The sequence below is a fragment of the Sorex fumeus genome, unplaced genomic scaffold, assembly GCF_029834395.1.
Source record: "Sorex fumeus unplaced genomic scaffold, SorFum_2.1 ptg000061l, whole genome shotgun sequence".
NCBI lineage: Eukaryota > Metazoa > Chordata > Mammalia > Eulipotyphla > Soricidae > Sorex > Sorex fumeus.
The window spans coordinates 8,957,831-8,981,367 of NW_026606118.1; the positions used below are offsets into that span (position 1 = coordinate 8,957,831).

General features: G+C 47.0%; 1 protein-coding gene across 8 annotated transcripts in view; it reads right to left on the reverse strand.

Annotated features, from left to right (window-relative positions):
* SCAF8 (SR-related CTD associated factor 8) overlaps positions 1–19,329 on the reverse strand; it is a 183,206-nt gene extending 163,877 nt beyond the window's left edge. For 7 of the 8 annotated variants that reach the window (XM_056126377.1, XM_056126378.1, XM_056126381.1 and 4 more), the window contains exons 1-2: positions 19,238–19,294; positions 12,835–12,897 (exon numbers count right to left, since the gene is read on the reverse strand). In XM_056126377.1, the coding sequence (XP_055982352.1) occupies positions 12,835–12,897; positions 19,238–19,267 (93 nt within the window). In that variant the 5' untranslated portion in view covers positions 19,268–19,294. Of the gene's footprint in view, positions 1–12,834; positions 12,898–19,237 lie in introns of all 8 variants that reach the window. The other variant, XM_056126383.1, reaches the window with a different exon arrangement.
* Positions 19,330–23,537: the final 4,208 nt, after the last annotated feature.

Genomic DNA, 23,537 nt, shown 5'->3' on the forward strand with positions numbered 1-23,537 from the left:
CAAATGGAATTTTGTGACTAAAATTACAGTATCTGGAAGAAAAATAACCTGATGGTAAATATGAGAATTGGGATCCAGTGATTGAGTACTGCAGGTAGGGTATTTGTGTGGAACGCAGCTGAATTCAAGGGGTCGAATCCTTGGCATTCTAGATAGTCCCGAGGCACCACCATGAGTGATTCCTGGGCATTTTCTTTTCGTTTGGCATTTTGGTCGCAGACCAGTGATGGTCAGGGGTTATTCCTGGCTCTCCACTCAGTCTTGAAGGACCATATGGGATGCCAGAGATCGAACCCGGGGTGGCTGCGCGCAGGGCAAACGCCCTCCACGCTGCACCATGGCTTCAGCACAGCCATGAGTAATTCCTGCGTGCAGAGCCAGAAGCAAACCCTGGGAACCAGCAGGTATGACCTCCAAACCAAAATATAAATAATGGAACAGCTATAAAATTTTCAGTAGTGACGTTTTAAAGAAGTAAAGGACCATTATGGTGATTATATTTATACCAACCCTATATGACTAAGCAAGAAATGAAAACAAGTCAAGGAAGATATGTAGTAAATTAGCCAATAAGAAACACGATACACATATTAACGTAGGACTACGGTAATATCTCATATGTATCACTGTCACCCCATTGCTCGTCGATTTACTAGAGCGGGTGCCAGTACCGTCTCTATTCATCCCAGCCCTGAGATTTTAGCAGCCTCTCCTTACTCGTCTTTCCCAACGACTGGAGGCTCTTTCAGGGTCAGGGCAAGGAGACCTGTTATCATTACAGCTTTTGGCATGTCGAATATGCCACAGGGAGCTTGCTCTATCTCTGCCCGGGTGGGCGGGATATTCTCGGTAGCTTGCTGGGCTCTCCGAGAGGCATATCTCACACGTAAAACTGACAAATACAACGTATTAGCAATACTTACAACCTTATAAATCTAAGAACTAAGTCTGGAAAAAAAAGACCAGAAAAAACGTTCAGGAAAAAAATCTGTTGTAACTAAACATGCGCAACAAATTTCTTATAAAGAAAATTTCTATAGGGGTCGGAGCAATAGCACAGAAGTAGGGCGCTTGCCCTGTGCCGGGCTTCACTCTATGGCTAGGATTAATTCCTGAGTACAGAGCCAGGAGTAAAACCCTGAGCATCACTAACTGCAGCCCCAAAACAAACAGAAAAAGAATTGAGTCCTGTCACATTTTAAAAGTCTGTGCTATTTGGGGTGGGTTATTTTGTTTGGGCGGCTTGGGGTCACACTTGGCACCGTGAGGGGCTACTCTCGCAGGGTCATGCAGTGCTGAGACCTCCCGAATGGAGCAAAGGCCACACTTCTGAACTATCTCCCTGGCCTATTTCAAGTCACTGCTTCCATTTAACTTTATAAACACCACAACTAATCCACGAGATGAAACCTTATTTCAGCTCAATCAGAAAAGAACACAACAAAAACTAAAATTAAGTACATGACTTATCTTAAAAAAGTTTTATTCTTGTTGCATTTACTTATGCGATTACTGGTTGATAACACAATTTCCCTTATTATGCACTTTAGTTTAAAGAAAAATGACACTGATCCAGCCTGCTTTCTTTTTTTTTTTTTTTTGCTTTTTGGGTCACACCTGGCGATGCACAGGGGTTACTCCTGGCCCTGCGCTCAGGAATTAATTACCCCTGGCAGTGCTCAGGGGACCATATTGGATGCTGGGAATCGAACCCGGGTCGGCCGCGTGCAAGGCAAACACCCTACCCGCTGTGCTATTGCTCCAGCCCCCCTTGCATTCATTTTTAAAAGCCCATATTCACGGTTCCCTGGAATGTCAAACATTTGCCTTGAACCCCCTCCCGTCCCCTGGCGGTGGGATGCTGGGCCTCCGCGGTGCTGGTCTTGCTTGCTGCAGACTAGGGTCTGATCCCCAGCATGGCATATGGGCCCAAGAACCGCCAGGATCTACAAGGCTATGCCGATATTTGTGGAAATATGTCAGTGTAGTAGGAGGAGTCACTGAACGAACTCCCACTGTGATTTACAATGCTGTACAGTGACACTTGCATACGACCACTACTTTCGTTTCGGAAAGACGACATTCACAATTTTCTCGGATTGTTTTGCTAAAACGAAAAACTGAAATGCAATGCCAAACACAGCCATGGTTCCAAGCTAACATGTGGACCAAGTCAAATCAGGTTCATTAGCTAACTACTAGATATGTACACACACTAGCATATTAGAAAAGAAAAACAACAAGAAGGTCTTTACCTCAAATATCTAGTAATGAAGACCTAAGTGCAGTGTCATCGGCATATCATTATTAACATAGGTTCTTCAAATATCCTGAAACTTCCCAATCACCTTGACTAATAATATCAAAGGTCTTGAAAATGTAATCACAGGAAAATTCATGGAGACAGTAACTTGAAGAACTAATTTGAAGGTATATATTAAAAAGGAGTATGGGGAAACTATCAGTGACTGAGAACCTGTTATTCTCCACTCCTACTCTTGTCTGTATGAAGCACTGAATTTTTTAAGGGGCCAGAGGAAAAGTACAGAGGATAAGATGCTTGACTTGCCTCTGCTGGAGATTTAATCCCCAGTACAGAATATGGTCCCTGAGCCCTGACAGTGAGCCTTAAGTACAGGTTGTGGGCCACACAGCCCTCAGGACTTGCTCCGAACTCAACACAAAATATTTTGAAAGTTGGGGATCTGTGAGTACCTCAAGACTGCTGCTTCACAAAGACATGGGGCAAAATTTAGTGGAGCAAAATGAAAGAGGCTCCTGGGCAGATATTCACACAAAATATACATATATATATATAAAATATATATGTATACAGTTGGCAGATTTGCTTAAAAAAAGTGAAACACACGATTGAAAAAAACAAGCACTCCTGTTACAAATGTGACTCCACTCCAGTAAAGAGTTCTATTTGTAAAACATCCACCAGTAACTCTTTATAAACAGTGATTCTAAAGAGTACTAAGTACCTACTTACTAATGTGAATACATTGGAATCTCAACAATCTGTTTTCATATTTGCAGAATCATTAAATCTAGAATAAGACAGAAAATACAGCACATAGCTTTACAGAGTAAAATCCATATTTTATAAGATTACTTATATGTCATATATTTGTAAATAACTTGTTCAAAAAATAATCTTTGAAAACGCCTTCCTTAAATTCAGAAACCTGAAGTTTTTAAAAGTACAAAGAAGGCAGGGCTATCGTGATAAGCACAGCAAGTAGGGTGCTTGACTTGCACACAGCCGACTTGGGTTCAATCCCCAGCACTATTATACAGTCCCGGAGCAAAGAATCCTTTAGCACAGAGCTTCGAGCACCACCACTGTAACTCAAAAAGGAAAAAAAAAATAAACAGTAGAAAGGAAATCTTAAGTGTTTACATGTATAAAGTGATTCCAGCAAAAGTCATTTGAAGAGATTAATTTAGTAAATGATTATAGAGAAAACAGTGAATTAAAAGTCAATTAAGGGGGCTGGCGGATGCTATAGCAGACAGGGCACTTGCCTTGCATATGGTCTGCCCATGTTTGATTCCCCGGAACCTCATATAGTCCCCTAAGCACTGCCAGGTATAATCTCTGAGGTCAGTCAGGACTAAGTCCTGAGTAGCACCAGATGTGGCCCAAAAATTAAATAAAGTCAATTAAAAACTGACTATAGCAAACCAAGGAGAAGTATGAAGACATGGAGGGAGGTGCTATTTCTGAGAATAGCGAAACAGGGAAAGATACAAGACATTTTTCAAAATTTTCAGATTTCAAGACTAAACCTACATAGATGAGAGGTTCTAGGAGAATGCTAAGTGTTTGGGAACACGATTTTTACTACTGACACATCAAGGACATCTACAAGGCAGTCATTTGTGGAAGATGACAAGTTTAGGAGGCTGGAGAGGGCAGGACTCTAGCCTTGCACACAGCTGGCCTGAGTTCAATGGCAATGTGCTCGTGATTCCTGGAGAGAGCAGCGGGGCCCTGCGACAGGACAGTAGGATTCAGGAGGAAATCGTGCAAATAGGGAACCTGGCAGGACAGACCGGGGGGGAGGGGGGGATGGTGACGGGAAGGAAACAAGGCTGGGAAAAGGTCGCGCCCATCCTGCAGCTTCGGCTCCCAGGGGTCCCACACGCAGCAGCACTGACCCAGAGAACCTGCTGCCGGGGACCCTCAGGGACACAGCCATCTCACGCATGCAGCCCCAGCCACACACGTGACTGAAGACGGGCAGGCACGGCCAGGAGCACGGCCTTCCCTTGGGACCCAGGGAGTATCAGGTCTGGAATGAGCGCTGGAAATAAGAATCAGAGCGAGAGAGACGACACAGTCCTAAGGACCCAGAAGGCCTTTCGGGAAAATAAAAGAGCCACAAAGACTGAAAAATAAAAACAAAGATGAGCAGTTGTCCCACAGCAGAGAAAAAAAATAGTATCACTCCTCTCGCCACCGGCCTGCCTGTCTTTGGAGGGGGTCAGAGCCACAGCCAACAGGACTTATGCTGGCTCTGTGCTCAGAAGCGCACCCTGGTGGTGCTCAGGAAACTGAGGATGGAGCCTAGAAGAGAGGGGACCAGCAGGATGTAAATAAACCCTAACTCCTACACTACCTCTCCACCCCAATTACTTTTCATTCTCTGTGATACTTTGTCAATTACTGACAGTATCACAATGCTCTCTCACCTTTTCTACCTTCAGAATGACTACATAAAAAAATCACCAATCTTAGTTTTACGTGTAGAGACACTGAAGTTTACACTGTCACTGTCCTCCAGTCATTCATGAAGTCTACAAAATCTAACAAAATTCAAAATGATACAAAGTTAAAGAGGCATGTCTTAAACAGTTCTTTGCACTCAACTTTTTGGGAACAACACTCCACGGTTCTGCAACCAATGATATACTCAGCAGATGACTGCAGAGGACACACCCCTTCGTAACATCAATCCAGTCATCAAAAGTTTAACCAAGACAACAGGAAACAACGGCTGCACATCTACTGATGATGTCACCTCTCCTTAATTTGCTAGTTTAAACATTAATTGAAAGCAACCTTCATGAAGTTCACTTTTCATATAGGACTGAAATTATTAAAATAACAAACTTCATCATCCCCAAATTTATTTAGGGGCCATAGAGATAAAAGACAGGGCAAGGCACTGGCCTTGCACGGGGCCAATCGTGGTTCAATTCCTTGCACCACATGGCTCAATTCTCTGACCACCACCAGGGGTGATCTCTGGGTGCAGAACAAGTAATGACTTCATGTTCACCTCACCCCTGGATGTGCCCCCAGTTTTGTTTTCTGGTGGTATGGCTTGAGGAGTTGGAAAGTGGGAGCAGGCTGGTGCATATGCTGCTAGCACTGGAGACACAGGTCTGATCCTGTCACATGTACCCCTCAACAGCTATCGTGATGAAAATTCCAATACACTGCACCCTATCTACCAACTGCGGAATAGCAGCAAGGGCACTAGCACACAGCCTACGTGCTTCCCCAGGGCCGCCAGAGTAACCTAGTGCAGAGCAGAGCCAGGAGTCCAAGCACTATCAGATGTGGCTCAACAACCAAAAGGAAAAAAATAAATAAATAAAAGCCAGTGTCCTAAAGCTGCCAAGCAGTGCAGGGGCGGGGGGCGGGGGGGAGGGGGAGTTGGGAAAGAAAGGCAGAGACAGGGGCTGATGTTAATAGTCCAGTAGGCAGGGCGCTTGTCTTGCACAAAGTCAACCTAGGTTCAATCCCCGGCATCCCATAGGGTATCCTAAGCACTGCCAGGAGGAATAGCGGAGTACAGAGCCAGGAATAACCCTGAGCACTGCTAAGTGTTGCCCAACCAACACCCCCCCCCAAAAAAAATTAAAAAGAAAATAACCGTTGAGTTTGGGGAGTGGGAAATACGCAGGAGGTAAACAGTGACTGAACGTACGACTTGTACTGTGCCCAGCACACCACGGTCCCCTGACCATCACTGGGTTGTAGCCTGGGTAGCCCACAAGCACTGCAAACTCCAGCTCTCAACAGCAGCGCAGCTGACCAATAATCCCCTAGAAAGACAATCCCATCCCGAAAGAAGACTGTCTGGAACCTTCAGAGGACAAACCTCCAAAAATCTCAAGGAAACAATTTTCAAGTAAGCACCAATACAAAAGTATGAAACTTGGGAATGGAGCAACAGTCCAGTTAGTAGAAGTGCTCGTTCACGGCAACCCTATCTACCGACTGCTGCAGAGCAGTCAGGGCACCTGCTTGGCACTCGGCCCGACCGACATTTGATCCCCGTTACCCCATATGGTCCACTGAGCACCACCAGGAGTGATTCCTGAGAGCAGTGCCAGCAGTAACCCCTGAGCACCAATGGGTGTGGCCAAAAAAAAACAAAACAAAAAATCTGTACACAATCACTGAGTTACAATTTGGTAAAGGAGTATATTAGAAGAATTTCTCCCTATTTTAATAAATCAATACAAACCACCACTTTCACCGTGATGCTGAACTCTTAGGGCCTGAGTAGAGCATTAGTGGTGAAGGGGGCACCCCCGCAGTGCTCAAAAAAGTAGTCGGTGCCAGGAACAAACCCTGTGCTCCACCACGAGAAGCATATGCTCCAGCTTTTCGCTCCATACCACTGGCCCTGAGGAGTATTAAGAATCACTCTTTCTCATTCATTTAGGCCTTAACGGTTTTGCTATTATCTACTCAGAATGACACTGCTAAAAAGTTTCTAAATTATACATGTACTTACTACTAAATTAAGACAGGGTTCTTAGCTCCCATTACTGACACCTTGCTTTAGTAAGTTAGTACAGCTATAATGCATAGAGCTGTGTGTACTATATACAGCTACATATGCTATGTATACTGTATACAGCCATACTGTATACTGTATTTACTGTACACAGCTGTATATACTGTGTATACTTATCAGCTATATGTACTTGTATACTGTGTAATACTGTGTAGCTGTATAATACTGTGTAGACTGTACACAGCTGTATACTGTCCACACTTATCAGATGTATATACTTGTATACTATATACAGCTGTATAATACTGTGTAGACTGTACACAGCTATATACATATACTATGTATACAGGGTATACTTATACAGCTGCAGATACTTTGTAGATTGTACACAGCTGAATACACTGTGTACTGGGTATACTTATGCAGTTTTATATACTGTGTAGATTGCATATACTTGTGTACACTGTGCAGAGCTCCATGACAGAACTGTTTTCAAATAGAAAGCGTAACTTAAGAAAGGACAAGCGGAAGCAATGAGCAGAACTTACAGTCTAACTGTGCTGCTGCATTTCTATCACAGTTCTAAGAACACTCCGCAAGATGAAAAGTGAAGTTTCATAAAAATTCCAATATGTAAGAAAAAACATGCAGTTTTATTCAGTATATAGACATATAAAAAGTGAGGGGAGAGATTCGAGGGTTTTTTTGTTGTTTTTTGTACACAGAACCTAAAATAATGTCTGCACACATGCCATGCACAGGAGACCCCAGTTTGGTCCCTGGCTTCATTCGGTCTCCTGAGCACTGCCAGGAGATCCCTCAGCACAAAGCCAGGAACAAGCCCTGGAGTTGCCCCAGAAACACACTACCCATATGAAATAGAAAAATGTAGCACATGTATGAACACGCACAGCCACACATGTCCTTCATCTCTACCTCAATTTAGTCACAGACAGCCTCTAGAAGTCAGGAGCTTCCACGAGAGAATGGCTGACTGCAGGGCTGGCTGGGCAAGCCCACCCTCTGGGGAAGGAAGGGGCAAAGAGCAAGTGGCAAAACCCCAGTGCCAACCCCAGCGACTGTCAAAATGGACACAACCGAGGCATCAAAAAAAAGAAGAGGAGGGCCAGAGAGACAGCTCAAAGGGCTGGAGCTCTGTGCATGGGAGGCCCAGACTTAACCCCTGGCACAGACGCATGGTTCCCTGAAACGCCTCCAGAACAAACAGTCCCAACTAACAAGCTGGGAGGCCCCCAAACCAATAATAATCACTGAAACGGAAAAGGATCCAAGGGGCCAAGAAAGACAGCGCAGCAGGAAGGGCGTCTGCCTTGCATGCTCTGACTCGGCTCGGTCCCCAGGACCCCCGAGGGGCCCCCAAGAGCCATCTTGAGCAGAGGCAGAAGTAACCCCTGAGCATCACTGGGTATGGTATCAAAGACCAACGACAAGGATCTGTGACTTCATACTGATACATACACGTAAGTGTATAGATAAACGAGTGGAGAGAAGGAAACGCCCTTGGAGAACATCATGTGATAAACACTGAAGACTTCAAAAATCACCATTTCGCAGTTTTCCTGGTACGAACTGATTCAGGCAAGAACCAAATGGGTGACAAAATAAACGAGTGAAAGATTCCTCATAAGGTACTTGTTACAAAAGGGTAAATAGCAATTTTAGAATAGAGAGACTGTGCAGATAAAAATTAACAGTCCTATTATGGCATAATGAGACATCGGGTACTTTCTGAGAGGAACACACTAGTACTCCTGGAGTATTCCAGCCAAAACGCATGAGCTGAACCTAATCATGAAGTAACAGCAGACAACTCTATACTGAGAGGACTCTAAAAATAACTGGCCTGTTCTCATCAAAGACAAAGAAGAATCAGCAACTGCTCTAGATTAAAAGGACACTGGAGAGACTACAAAGGAACGCCAGGTATGTTAAATTAACTCTCCCTACTCAGGACATCATTGGTGCAACTAGGAAAATCTAATTAAAGTCTGCCAATAATTGCTTATGTTAATTCCCGGTTTTTAGATAATTATGCTAATAAGGTAAATAAGGTAAAGGCCCTCCCGTTGATCGTTGATTTGCTCGAGTGGGCCCAGTAACATCTCCATTGGAGACTTTGTTGTTACTGTGTCTGGCATATCGAATACTCTCGGTAGCTTGCCGGGCTCTCCGAGAGGGGTGGAGGAATCGAACTCGGGTCGGCCATGTTGGCCGCTTGTAATTATGCTATTACATGAAAATGCCACAGATTTTAGAAAAATAGCTATTTAGAAATAAAATTGATCATATGAGGGATGGAACGATTCAGTGGAGGGTGAGGTGGATTCCTTGCACATGGCCGACTCGCATTCAATCCCTGGCATCCCATATGGTTCCCCAAGCACCAACAGGCGTAAGCCCTGCACACCACTTGGTGAGGCTCAAAAAAAGAGTAAAGAAAACAAACCAAAAAAAAAAATGTGTATAAGAAGCAACAAGAAACTAAGTATGGTTAACTTAGTGAGACAAAGAAATTAGAATGAAATAGAAAAAATCTCATTCTTAGGACCTAAGTGATGTACAGGTCACTTGCCTTGCAGAAGGCCAGCCCCAGTTGAATCGAACACAAGATTGATCCCCTGAGCACAATGATCCAAAACATAAACAACCACCACCAAAACAAAATTTTGTCAGGGCCAGAGCAGTGACACTTATTAGGGAATTTGTCTTGCATGTGGCTGACCTGGGCTCAATCCCCAGCATCCCATAAGGTCCGCGAGCACTGCCAGGAGTGACTTCTGCAGGCAGAGCCAGGAGTATGTGGCCCAAAAACAAATAAAAATTTAAAGTCTATCATTCTTAGGCGGCTGGAGCGATAGCACAGCAGGTAGGGCGTTTGCCTTGCACGCGGCCGACCAGTGTTCAATTCCTCTATCCCTCTCGGAGAGCCCAGCAAGCTATCGAGACTGGGAAGTTCCCCGTGGCATATTTGATATGGCAAAACAGTAACAAGTCTCACAATGGAGACGCTACTGGTACCCGCTTGAGCAAATCGATGAGTAACAGGAGGACAGTGCTACAGTGCATCATTCTTAAAACTTTCCTGCCAATCTAAAGTTCTAAAAATGAAATATAAAGGGGGAGAAGAGCATAGTTTCTATCTGAATAACATGCCAGTAAAAAGGAAAATATGAAACGAAACACCCGAACTAAGATTCTGCTTTTCACGAGAGTAAAAGGCAGCTCCGCACAGTGGCTGCGTGGGCTCCTGGACAGGCCGTGTGGCAGAACTCGGAGATGATGCCGTCTCCTCACCTGGAAACAAAGGGCACACCTGGCCTCACAAGGTCAAACAAAAGGTACATGGGACATGACGAGGGAAGAGGGTGGAGTACGCAAATCACAAAGTGGCTTATTTCTAACAGGTATTTGGTAAACAAAAAGTACATCAAAAACACGAAGTCATACACTTTTCATCAGAGCAAACCTGTTACAGAAACTATACTATTACTCTATCAGGTATTTTAGCAAACTCTTCCTCAACATTCACCTGGAAAAGTGGGGGGGGGGGGGGGAGCCTGAGGGGGGGAAAATGCTTTTACTTTATAAAGGTTTATCTATACACTTCAAATAGTTCAGTACATTCATGTGGGCCACAGAGTTGACACCTTGCACAGGGCATCTGACTGGCATACAGCCAACCCCAAGTTCAATCCTTGGCATGACATGCAGTTTCCTAAACCAGGAATGACTCCTGAGCACAGAGCCAGGGGTAAGCTGTGAACACCACAGCTATGACTCCAAAACAAACAACAAAAAAGTACAGTAAATTCAAAAACCTTTTTTAGGCACAGAACTCTGAACAGGGAGCTGGAGATACAAGAGGCCAAAAACATCACTGAGCACAGGGCCAGGGGTTGCCTCCAAAGTGATGAAGAACAGAGACAGTTACTTTGTGGCGCCAACAACAGCCTAAATCCAAGTCAGCAGGAAGAGCTGCCATGCCTGGAAAGAGCAGCTCATTTTCGGTGTCTTGTCCGAGCCTCTGTTGAAGGGAAAGGGGCTGGGGGTGGCAGCATCCCTAGCAGCACTCAGGGCCGGGACCCAACAGCGCGGAGGCCATATCTCCCTGGCCACGGCTCAACCTTTTAGATACTGTGACCACATATAAAAAGATTTTTCAAGGCCAGAGCGATAGTACAGCACATAGAGCATTTGCCTTGCACACGGCAAACCCAGGTTCAATCCCGGCGTCCCATATGGTCCCAAAGCACCGTGAGGAGTAATTTCTGAGGCAGACCCAGGAGTTACCCCTGAGCATCACCAGGTGTGGCCCAAACACCAAAAAGAAAAAAGATCAAAATTTTCTTTTACATTAAAAAAAAAAACACTGAAGCCACAAAGAGATAATCCCCAATGGCTGGATGAGGTCCTCCAGGCACTGCTGGGAATGAATCCTGAGCACTAGAGAGCATGGCCCAAATAACCACAAAATAAATACACTGTTACAACAAATTTAAAAACCTTCGGCAAACGCTTACATTTTATCATGTACTTGTGGAAACTAATTTTATTTCACTGGCAAATAAAACATTCTTAGGTCCGAGAGAATAGAGGGATTAAGGCACTTGCCTTTCACATATGTGGCTGACCTGGGTTTGATGCCCTTCATCAAAGGGCACTGCCTGAACACTGCCAGGGTCCCCCTGAGCACAAGCAGCCCTTGAGCACCACTGGGTGTGGTCCAAAAACAAACCAAAAAGACAGCATCCTTAAGCCTGCATACCCATACCCGGTCAATCCCTGACACCTCACAGGGTCTCTCGCACTCCACCAAGGGTGATCCCAAAGCAGAGTCAGTAAGAGCACAGCACTGCTGGGTTTGGCCCCAAAACAAAAAAAAGTCACCGTAATTCCAAAATACTAATTGGAAATTTTTTATGACAACTTTTTATAAAATAAAACACTGTAGCATATCTTGTTTTCTCATTGGTGAAAACACATTCATATTCGCCTATTCGATTCAAATTCTCTCTTGAATAGTGAAAAAAGCAAAGTAGACTCTGTAAGATGCTGAGAATGGACCGGGCAGAACAAGATCTACAGTTACACGAAGCTGATGACATTTTCTTTTTAAAAAGATACGAAAATATAAATGCCAAGAGATTGTGCACTTGGCTTCACCTATGTACCACTGCAACCCTTGCCTCAGGCTTAATGGTTAGCATCCATTAAGTACTGGTTAAGGGAATTAATGAATGAAAACACGAAGTCCTAGTCTTTCAAGTCAAACTATATGAATCATGTTAAGGTGAAGAATTCCTTTTAAAAAAATGTATCCAGCAGACATTAATAGGTAAAACTGGCTATGAACAAATAATCTACAGCCCCCATTCCAAGTAAATGCAGTAATGTCTACTGCAACCTACAATAGATTCCGTAATAAATTCTTCCCTTAGTTACAAAAATACAGTTACAGCAAAAACTCTTGTTAAACAGAATTAGAGAAATGCAATATTAAAAGAAAGAAAATGCATTATTTTTATCATCAAGGTTGAGAAAATAAGCTACAGAAACATTTGAAACCCACATTTACTTCTCATAATAGCAGACACTACCACAATCTATGCCTCTATAATTAGAAAACTAAGAATATGATTTCTGTTTCTTCACTCTAGTAATTATCTGCCAATTTATCATCTTATAGTTTGAAGAATTTCCTCAAAATGTGAGATTTTGTTTCTAACCATCAAATTAAAACGTTTATATTTACCATTCACTCATATCAAACAGTATTTATGCTCTTTTACAAAATATACAGTAAATTTATGTGCAGCAGAAAGCAAGTAATGCAATAGACGTGATTATGCTCATTATTAAATAATTTTTCATTTCACCCAGTGAACAGTGAAGATACCCAACTATTTCCTACATGTTCCCTTAAAGATTACTAAAATATTCTTCATTCTGCTTCCCAAGCACTTCCCAGAGATCAAGACATCATTTCAGTACTAATTCAATCCTAACATTTTCCAAAGGGCCTGCCTTATGTGGGTCATAATCGTCTTACTATGCTTCTTGTGTCCATGCTGCTGGAAAAGCAGTCTGTACACGCAGGAGTGGAGGCACAATCCTGAGAGAGAGGAGTAGAGAAGATGTTGAGAAAACAAAAGCAGATCAAAAAGGCCCACTTAAAGAGTTCAGGAGCGCAACCAATGTTCAAGGTTAAGGTCGATTACAATCTTTCACACCATTATTGTCCACCAGTAGCAAAACTGGCCTAGAAAGAGATAGCTGAAGTCCCCATTACAAGGTGTAACGTCCTCACTAATTTTAAGTCAATTGCCCCCCTTTTATAAAAGAAGCAAATGATCATAAAATGACTGAGGAGAGACCGGGAATTAAGAGTTATTCCTAAAATGTCGAACGCATTGGTTTTATTGTTGAAAAAATGTTTTTACACTTAATTTTAAATGCTGGGCTAAGACTACAACATTCGTAAGAGTCTTAAAATCATTAAAATCATCCATTTCAATTATCCAATTTTTTTTAATGTTAAGGGAAAAACACTTGTTTTAAACGGGGGGGGGGGGGGGGGAACTCCCCAATAATGCAAAAGAAGGATTTTCGGAAATAAAACCCATAATTATTAGAAAACGTAAAATTCAGGATGGGCTTTAACTGAATCCTTCATTGCAACAGCCCCTCTTGTCATCCTCTTCTCCTGCCCACAGAGAAGAAAATTAGAAACCGATTACAGTTTCGATACAAAATTTTTCCATCTATGACAAGAATACAGCTCAGCAGCAAAGCACATAGATCTAAGTTCAGTCCCCAACACCTAATAATAATTTCATCTCATCTTCGAAGGTGCCATAGAATTCAAAAATAATGCTTATACATACTCAAATTATATCTTTAATAAAACTATCAACAAGGAGTCTAAAGAACGGTCCAGACACGTTCACCTGCTCCAAAGTGCTGGCTAGCTAATACATCAGACCCCCCTTCACTCGCAGACTCACTGAGCAGAGTGGGGCTCTGTGCCATGGACAGAGGACAGGAAACCCAGAAGATACTTTTGCTGCTACCTTATGCAGCCGAGAGGCTCGTTAGGAAGCCTGTTACTAATTGCTAGAGACTACAGCAATCACCAAAAGGGAAACTACAGGTGGCTGAAGAAAGTTTCCCAAGGGACCTAATCAGCGATTTTCAACCGAGATTAATTCTGCCCCCCGAAGAACAGTTATAATGTCTGGGGACATTTCTGGTTGTCACAACAGCGGCAACTAGCAAGCAGAGCCAGGGAGGCTACAAACCACCAACGAGGCACAGGGCACTCCCCACAGCAACTACCCCCCTCAAGTCTGCCATGGCCGAGGTTGAGAAGCCCTGACTGAAGCACTGGGACTGGCGGGCTTCCCTGGGTGTTGCTGTTTTTGTTTGGGGGCCACACCAGCAGCACTTGGGGCTGAAGTCTGGGCTGACCTCTACGCTCAGACATCACTGTGGCAGGGCTCAGGGGCCATACAGGATGCTGCGGACAGAACCTGGGCAGTCTCTGCACTGCCTCCAACCCCAAACTGGCCTCCTTGCTTTACACCGTGAGGTCTGCTCTATCTTCATTGGAATTTCACAAGGTAGAATCAAAACAGAAGATGGACTGGTTAATATAAGCAGCCAAAGTACCCACGGAAAAGTTAAAATAGGAAAGAAAACAGAAAAATGCAATATATCATAGTTGTCTCACACAAATTTCCTTTCCTGATCTGCAAAGTGAAACTATGCAAACTAAAACCAAACTTCAGACTTTCACTATTCTGAATGTCTCTATTGTATCGACCAACTCATGCCTGAAATCTAGATATTGTTGGCCATAGTAGAAAAAGTCCTGTAGCTAGGTAAATGCACGCTCCATCTGGAAATGGAGCTGGGATTGTCACTTCTGGCGTGAAAAGGAGAGAACAGGACAGTGCTGCGTGCATAAACATGACCTGGAAAGCCAGCACTCTGAAGCAAGGTGGAAGGTCAGTTTTCTGATGAAGCAGATCTCAGGGAGAGTACCCCAATCGAGCAGGTAACCAGGAGTGGAGAAACAGAGGCTCTGCCGCTCAGAGGTAGGGTTCACGCTTGAGTGAGGCCCGGGACTCAATTCCTTGCGCCCCACTCTATAAAAGGCAGCACTAGAATTCGCTCTGAATGTATACCCTGGAGTAAAACCCCAAACTAAACTGCAGTGGTTTTCCTGACAGTGCTTACCTATCTATAAATCAGGTCCTAAATCCCACCAGTCTCTACCCAGAGCAGCAGGGAAAACAGACTGGGGGGTGGAGAAGTAACAAAATAACCACAGAGGGGTCAGAGAGATAGTACAGCAGGTGGGGGGGGGGGGGGTTGCTTCGTATGCAGCCAATCAAGGTTCAATCCCCGCACCCCACACGGTCCCCTGAGCCCTGCCAGAAGTGACCCCTAAGCATAGGGCCAAGAGTAAGCCCTGAGCACTGCTGGCTGTGACCCCCAAGAATATTCTTAATAAAATTAATAACTACAACTACAGCGATCAACTATTTATGCAAAACTTCTTCTGAAACAAAAAAATACAATATTCGAATAAGTTAAAGATATATGAGCTTTTATCTTAAAGAATTATGAACTTTTTAAAGTGACACTTGGGTTATATCAAGACTACATTTCTTAAGTCCTCAAGTTACAAGAAGGCCAGACCAACAATACAGCGGATAGGACACTGCCTCGCACATGGCTGACCCAGGTTCCATCTCTGGCACCCCATAGGGTCCCCTGAGCCCTGCCAGGAGTGATTCATGAGCACAGAGGCAGGAGTAAGTCCTGAGCACCACCAGTGCGGCCAATAAACAAAATAAACGAAAGTTAAGAAGAACCTAATATAAGTAAAACTCAACTCTCTGCAGTTCCCCTGCCTAAGCATAACCAGTGTCTTTTCCAAGTGTTAAGAGTCCTATGTCATCCAAGCACGGTCTGAAACACCGGTGCTTTGCTAATCTCTCTCCAAAAGCAAGCAGGGCAAAGCTCAAAAAGCTGAGCGCAGACCATGCATGCCCCGGGCCTAAGTCTGTGCCCTGCAGACCCAGTGCCAGAGGAGCAGCACAGCGCTGCCAGGGCAGACTGCCGGGACTGGTCCTGGGGTCCACAGATAGTTAGCAGCCTCCTAAAAAGACCTACCAGAGTGACTGCCATGGAACAGCATTCTTAAAGTCAGTAGAGTGCCAACTTAAAACTATTCTCTACAGTAGCTGAGAACTCTAAAACCACCGTGCCTAGTACATGTCACCAGCGCGGGGCAACAGCAACTTCAACTGCAATACTTTGTAATGAGGACAATTCTCCTAAGGCAAATTGCTCAGGGAACCTATCAACTCTCTCAAAGACTTTCATAATTTTGGAAGTGACAAGAGTAGTTGTGGGATTAATACTTCCATCAAAATGTTGTTTAACTAAAAGCGTTTAAAAAAAAAAAGCACAGCAGACAAATAGTAATTACTTAGCCTCCTTCTCATTAATAATTTGAAGGAAATGGCCACCAAAAAAAAAAAAAAGATCTCTGGGCAGAGGGGTGAGAAAGCCACAGGACCACTCTGAGAAATTAGGGGGACAGGGAGACATACCATAAATATGATTTATACATATCCTGTATAAAGTCAGGGTTTTTAAGAGTGAAACTCATCCAGTTTGCAAATTTCAAAAACCTATACCCTTAACCTTAAATAAAATCTTGGAAGAAACTACTTCTAAGTCAATTTTTTTCCAAGAGTGAGGGTTATCTTGAAAATCAGAATCAGAAACCCACATAATGCCAAATATTTCATCTTTTGAATAAAGTATCAAAATGCCATACTGGCAAATATGAATGATGATGCATCATAAAGGAAGTTATTGAGTGTTTCCAAGGCACCTTTAAATGCAGCAGACAAAAATCCTGATGTGCTCAGACCAGGAATAAATATCTTTAAGGGCCAAATTAAGTATATAAAAATATTAAAATATCCTTTTCTCCTAATGCTATGAGATTCCTTTTTTCTATAGACTTTGCATCAGATGACTTAATAAAAAACATTCATTATTGAACTGTTTCTCACTATATGCTTGTAATAAAATTATTACTACAGCAGCAACTAGAGTGAAAGAAAAAACTGACAAGGTCATAGATTTTGAAGTTAAAAAAATTTTAATATACATTATTCTCGATCATTTTTCTCAGGTATTCTTTCTTTCCTCAAGGAACTACCGGTATTTTTAAGACAACCTCTTTCAACCACGCTGAAATGTGAGCATATAAGGGAGTTAAAAGTTTTAAGTTCTTGAAATCCACTGGGAGGAACAACCATGTGCTGCATGCATTAATACGGGAAACCAGCCTAGTAGAAATCGCCAATTCCTATAAAGATCAGGTGGGAAAAGAGGTGAAACGTTCAATCTAGTAACAGGCCCTTGATCTTGAATGTCAAAGGAAATGGCAAAATGAAAAGCTGACAGCAAGCAGCACACCCAACACTCAGTGCTCTATTGTGAACTCAGCCCAGCAGGATGGAGCACGTTGAGATCTGGAAGATGGAGAGGAAATAGACCAGGGGCGGCTGCTGCTCTTCCCTCCTTCCCTCCTCTAGCTTCTGGGCACAGAACCCAGGACACACAAAGCAAACGCTCTACCTGAGAGCTACATGTACCCTTACCCAAGAATACACAATAACAATCCTACGGACAGGACAGGTACCCGTCAAAACGAAATGAAGTGGAGCAATCATGAAATTGCAGTGGAAAAGGATTTTTTTTTTTGGCTAATTAAAAAAGACTCATTGTATTAATGCTATATAGCAAGGCAGAAAGCCTCCCCCCAAAAAAAATTTACAAAAGAACTGGGTTTCAACCCTGATCTACGGTTAAACGAACAATAAACTGAAACGTACAGTACCCTTCCTTTCCATTCCACACTTCAGAGAACTACCCGGGATGGAAACAAATTGTATCACCACACTAGAAGCTATAAATTTGCAAAGCAAATGGAAACAATTCCAAGTCTGGTCATTTATCAAGAAGTTTGTTTTGTCTTGTTTCTTTTTTTTTTTTTAAAAAGTGAAGTTCAGAAAGAAAATCTTTTATAAAGTGCTTGCTTTCGGACAACTGTGTCATTGCTAACTCTTTCCGGGGAGTCCGACCCACTCTTGTTCTTAGCCTCCTTGCAAAGCTTCCCAGGAATCGAGCAAAAAAAAAAATAATAATAATAATCAACCTACATGCCTTCCCAAGTGTGAGGCCCCGAATTCGATCCCCAGCAACTGCAAATTCTTAAAAACGGTAGAAACAAACCCTCCTGGCCTGGTACATTCAAAATTCTGCCCATATTGCTAGGGAAGAAGGGGATTTATCCTCGTCCGTCCATTTCTCCCCAAATCGGTGACCATCCCATCAATGTTTCCCCCCCCTCCCACCCCGCGCCAAGGGGCCGGGTTTAAAAGTCCAGGGGGTTGGGGAGATTAAAATTCGCACTAAATAAAGGTCGATTTTTTTTTTTTAAAAGTCAGAGTTTATGCTTTTTTCTTTTTCGCACCACTAACACCGAACCCAAACACGGTCAGGCTTCCAATTAATACATGCAACTAAATGGGAGAGAAGGGGGGGGGAGGATGTCTGCTGGCTTTTAAAAAATAATAACAATGATAATTAACAAATAAATAGAAAAAAAGCGAGCGGGGCCTCGAGGGAGCCCCGGGGTGGGGTGGGGGGGGCAGCTTGCGCCCCGCACCCCGCGCCCGCGGGACCCCGCGTCCGTCCGCAGCCCTCCCGGGAGGGAGGGGTGGGGGTGCGGGTGCGGCGGGCGGGCCGCCACGTGCAGCGGCGCGACGCGGCGCCCACCCCCGCGCGGGCGCGCGCGCGCGGGCGCGCTGGGATTCCCCCCCACCCACCCACCCTCGGGCCCGCAGGCCGAGCTCGGTGCACACGGCGGCCGGGCGGGCGGGCTCCGGCCCCGCGGCCCCGCGCGCGCCCGCAGCTCCCCCCCGCAGAGGGGGGATGGGGTGGGGGTGGGGGGCGGCCCCGAGCGCGCTGCCCGGAGAGTCCGGCCGGCAAAAGCGGGGCGGTGTGGAGAGGGAGAGGGGTGGGGTGGGGGGAGCACGGAGATGGAAAAATTGGAGAGAATCAAATCGAATGGAAAAGGGCGGGCGCGGCCCTGCCCGCAAGCAGCCGACCCGCCCCTCCTCCGCCCCGGGGCGCGCACCCCCTCCCCATCCGCTCCCCACCCCCCCCCACACACATAACACCCAGACACACACACACAACACACACCCCGGCCCGGCCGCGCGCTCCGCCCCGAAAACGATGATGATGGTGATAATAAGAACGAGGAGGAGGAGGAGGAGGAGAATAAAGCAGGAACCCGCGGAAGGGAAGGGAGGGGAAGGGAAGGGAAGGGCCGGGCCCGCCGCCGCGGCGACACCAACCTCGCTGTTGAAGGTTTTCACGGCCTCCATGGCGGCGCGGCGCGGGCGGCGGCCCCGCGGCCCGGGGCGCGGCGGCGGGCGGCGGGCGGCGGGCGGCGAGAGGCGGCGGCGGCGGCGGCGGCGGGGCCGGGCGCGGCGCGGCGGGGCCGCCTCAGGGGCAGCGAGGCCGCGGCATGGCCGCGCAGGGGGACGCGAGGCGCTGCCGGGCGGGGGAGGGGCTGGGCCGCGGCGCCTTCTCTTCGCCTCCTCCGCGCCGCCGCCGCCGCCGCCGCTCGCCCTCGGGCCCGCCGCGCTCCTGCCGCCGCGCCCGCGGCCTCCCGCCGGCTCCCGGGCTCGCCTGGCCGCCGCTCGGGCCGCACGGACCAGCAGCGCACCGCGGACACGGACGAGGACGCGCCGGCGGCGGCGGCGGCTGCGGCATCCAATATGGCGGACGCCGGGCGTCGGGCCGCGCAGCTCCGAGAGCGGCCGCGGCGGCGGCGGCGGCGGCGGCGGCGCCGGCCAGCGCGCCCCCTGGCGACGGCCGGGAGGCATGGGTTGTGCTCGGCACATACACACGCACACATACATACGCACGCACACACACATACTCACACACTCCCCCTCCTACCGCCCCGCGCGGAAGCACCAGCGAGCGAGCGCGGCCCAGAGCGTCGCCGCCGCCCGGCACAGGCGCCGGCTCGCGTCTAGGGCGGCCGACTCGCCTGCTCGCCCGCCAAGTCCTCCGCCCGGGCTCGCGCGCGCGCACGCGCGCCTCTCTTGCCCCCCCCCCCCCTCTGGGCCGCGAGTCCACGCGGGAGCGAGCGCTGCAGCGCCTGCCCGCCTCCTGGGACTGTGCGGCTTGCACGTGGCTCTCCGGGCCACCCCTCTGCCCCCTCCGAGTGCCCAAGTTTTGCAAAAGAGCCGCGTCCACCTTGCCGTTGCTTTGCATGTGGGTCACTGGCCAGAGCCGCTGTTTTTTGTTTGTTTGCTTTTTATGGGTTTTGAGTGGCTTTGCAGAACTTGACCAGACCAGGGCGCTGGGGGAGCTCAAGGTTACCCTCCAGAGGAAAAGTTAGTCTGGTTTCCTATCGTAGGACCCCGGGCGCGTTCATTGCAGCCGGAGGAAACGCCAGAAACAAAAGCTTCCGTGAGCCCAGGGGGTGCGACGGGGCTCCCCCGCCCCGCCCCGGGAAGCTCCTCGCGTGCAGCCGGCGAGCTGCTCCGTGCAGGAAATGCACGCTGCGTAGAATCCGCGGGGACCCGGGTGCAGACAATGAGCGTGGGTGTGGGTGTGGATGTGGGTGCGGGAGGTGGGCACGTGGGATGGGAAACCCATCTTTTGTACCTGGTGAATTCTGGAGGAATTGGGCGCCCGTGTTATTCCTGGGAAAAAGAAGCGGCAGTGTTCATCGATGAAATAAATGAGAGATGCCACTGCCAGCAAACAGCCGTTTTCTCTTCGCTTCGTGCCCGGTAGAAAAGCCCCAGAGAAGAGCGGATATTGACTGAGGGTAAACGTCAGGCTTGTCTTCACTGAGCCCCCCTGGACCCCGGGGACAGGCATGTTCCTGCAGTCGCTTCTCCCAAGTTCTTTCCAGGGAAGGGAGGAAGAAAGGGCAGCATTTGAACCCCGTGCTTGGGTGCTTGGGCCAGGGCAGGAAACAACCCAGGGGGCCCTGAGGATGTTTCCCCTCCCCAAGCCAACAGCCGTCGTCCTCCTTACTGGGGCACAAGGTCTGATTCCTGAGAAGGTGAAAAATTCACTTTAGCATAAGGTCCAAGATCTTGCCTGTTGTTTCTATCTTCGGAGTCCCCATAAGGTCACGAAGTGCTCTGTGTGCCCCGCTGCCCCTCGCCTGCCCACCCTAGCTGTTAAGATCCCTACCGGACAATTGCAGTTGCTTCCCAGACATCCCTCCCCCGTCATCCTATAATTCATCCTCCAAACTAACCAGAGGACAATTTTTTTCAGACTCAAGTAAGATCTGGTCAAGTCCTTGCTTTAAAAAACCCCTGAAGGGGCTGGAGTGATTCTACAGTGGGTAAGGGCATTTGCCTTGCAAGAGGCCAACACAGATTCGATTCCCAGCATCCCATATGGTCCCCCAAGACCGCCAGGAGTGATTCCTGAGTGCAGAGCCAGGAGTAACCCCTGAGCATTGGCGGGTGTGACCCAAAAAGCCAAAAAAAAAAAAAAGCCCTTTAAGTCATTGCTGTTGTGAGATGCCTGTGAAATGCTAAGACTTACCCGCCTTGTGGTAACCTAGGTTAGATACCCCATGATACCCCATGAGTGCAGAGCCCGGCAGGGGGCTGTCCCAACACAAAACAAAACAAGTTCCTACCCCGTGATACCCCATGAGTGCAGAGCCCGGCAGGGGGCCGTCCCAACACAAAACAAAACAAGTTCCCCGGTGTACTTAAACTATGACCATAGATCATGACCTCTTACCAGGCCTTTTAACCTTTAACTTGTCCCTGCTCCCATTCCTGTGGCCAGTCCTCCTTTCTGGTCCTGAACAGGGAGCGGTCCGCCTGCCAGGACATTCAGGTCTTTCTTCCTGCCTTGGGGTCCCTCTCTCCGTCTTCAGGGTGGGCCCCTCATTCTCTCCATCTGCGGAAGTTCTCCCTTACGCGGAAGTTCTCCCCTACGCAACCCATCTGCAGTCTCAAGCTTCCACAATTCAGGCTTTGGAGACGTCAGTCATTCATTAGAGAACTGAATTGCTGTGGCCTGAGAAGGTGAAAATGCAAAACAAGGTAAAGAATAAAATCAGTTGTTAACCTTTGTCTGTTTTGTTTTTGTTTTGGGGCCAACTCCTGGCTCACTCCCCTCTTTCAGAACTGAGCCCATGTGCAAGGCAAACACTCCCTGTGGTCCCCAGTTGTTGCCTTTTATAGGGCTCTATTTTAATATAATTCCCACACCAAGAAAAATAAAAGAGGGGCCAGGATCAAGGGAGAAAGAAAAAAGGATAGTCTTAATAGGAGCTGGCTGGAGTGATAGCATAGTGGTAGGATGTTTGCCTTGTGCGCAGCCAACCCGGCCAACCCGGGTTCGATTCCTTCGCCCCTCTCGGAGAGCCTGGCAAGCTAACGAGAGTATCTCACCTGCAAAGCCTGGCAAGCTACCCATGACGTATTTGATATGCCAAACACAGTAACAACAAGAAGTCATATTCCATATGCCAAACACAGTAACAAGTCTCAAAACGGACACGTTACTGGGCCCACTCGAGCAAATTGATGAACAACGGGAGGACACAGTGTTTTAATAGGAGCAGGTGGAGCCAGAGAGGTAGAACAGCTGATGACTGACCCGGGTTCGGTTCCTGCACTGCTTGGCCAGGAGTGATCCCTGAGCACAGAGCCAGGAGTAAGCCCCCAGCACAGTCGGGTGTACCTCCACCACAAAGAGAACAAGGAAATAACAATGAAATTCACACTGTTGAGTTTAAGACTTTTTTTTTCTAGGCACGGTAGATCTACCCTGAGGACCTCATGGTTAGTGGAATAACTCAACCTCTGCATCTGCCACAGCCGGTCAGACTTAAACACTACACTCACCATGGAGCCTTCTAGAGTCTAAACCTGCTGTATCTGTGCTGCCGGGGGCACAACATGAAATTATGCACTTGAAATGTGCCTTGCGCAGCCAGGAGGGATGACTTTCATTCTCCTTCACTCCAATCGACTCCCGCCTCAGAAAGCAGGCAGCTCGCCAGAGAGAACTTCCATGATAAATGGATATGAATTATTTTAAAACTGGGGCCCAAACCTGGAACATGATCTAAACCCTAGCTTTCTTGTGTTGAATTTTTTTTTTCTGTTATGGGCGGTTGGCGGTGAGGGTCTGGCCACTCCTGGCTCAGTGGTCAGAGGACCATGTGCAGTTCAGGGATTGGACCAGGGTCTGCTAGATGCAAAGCAAGTATTTGGTTTGCGGGCCACCGTGAGTGGTACTAAGGGCTTACTTCTGGTTCTGTTTGCCTTGCACGTGGCCAACCTAGCCAACCCAGGTTTGATTCCTCTGCCTCGCGTGGAGAGCCTGGCAAGCTACCAAGAGTATCTCACCCGCACGGCACAGCCTGGCAAGCTTCCCATGATGCATTCGATATGCCCAACACAGTAATAACAAGTCTCACACTGGAGACGTTACTGGGCCTGCTCGAGCAAATAGATGAACAACGGGAGGACAGTGACAGTGACGGTGCTCAGAGTCACTCTTGGCAGTGCCCAAGACCATAAAGTTCTGGGGATCAAACATGAGTCAGCTGCAGGCAGGGCAAGTACCTTCCCCCAGCTACTCTCTCCCTAG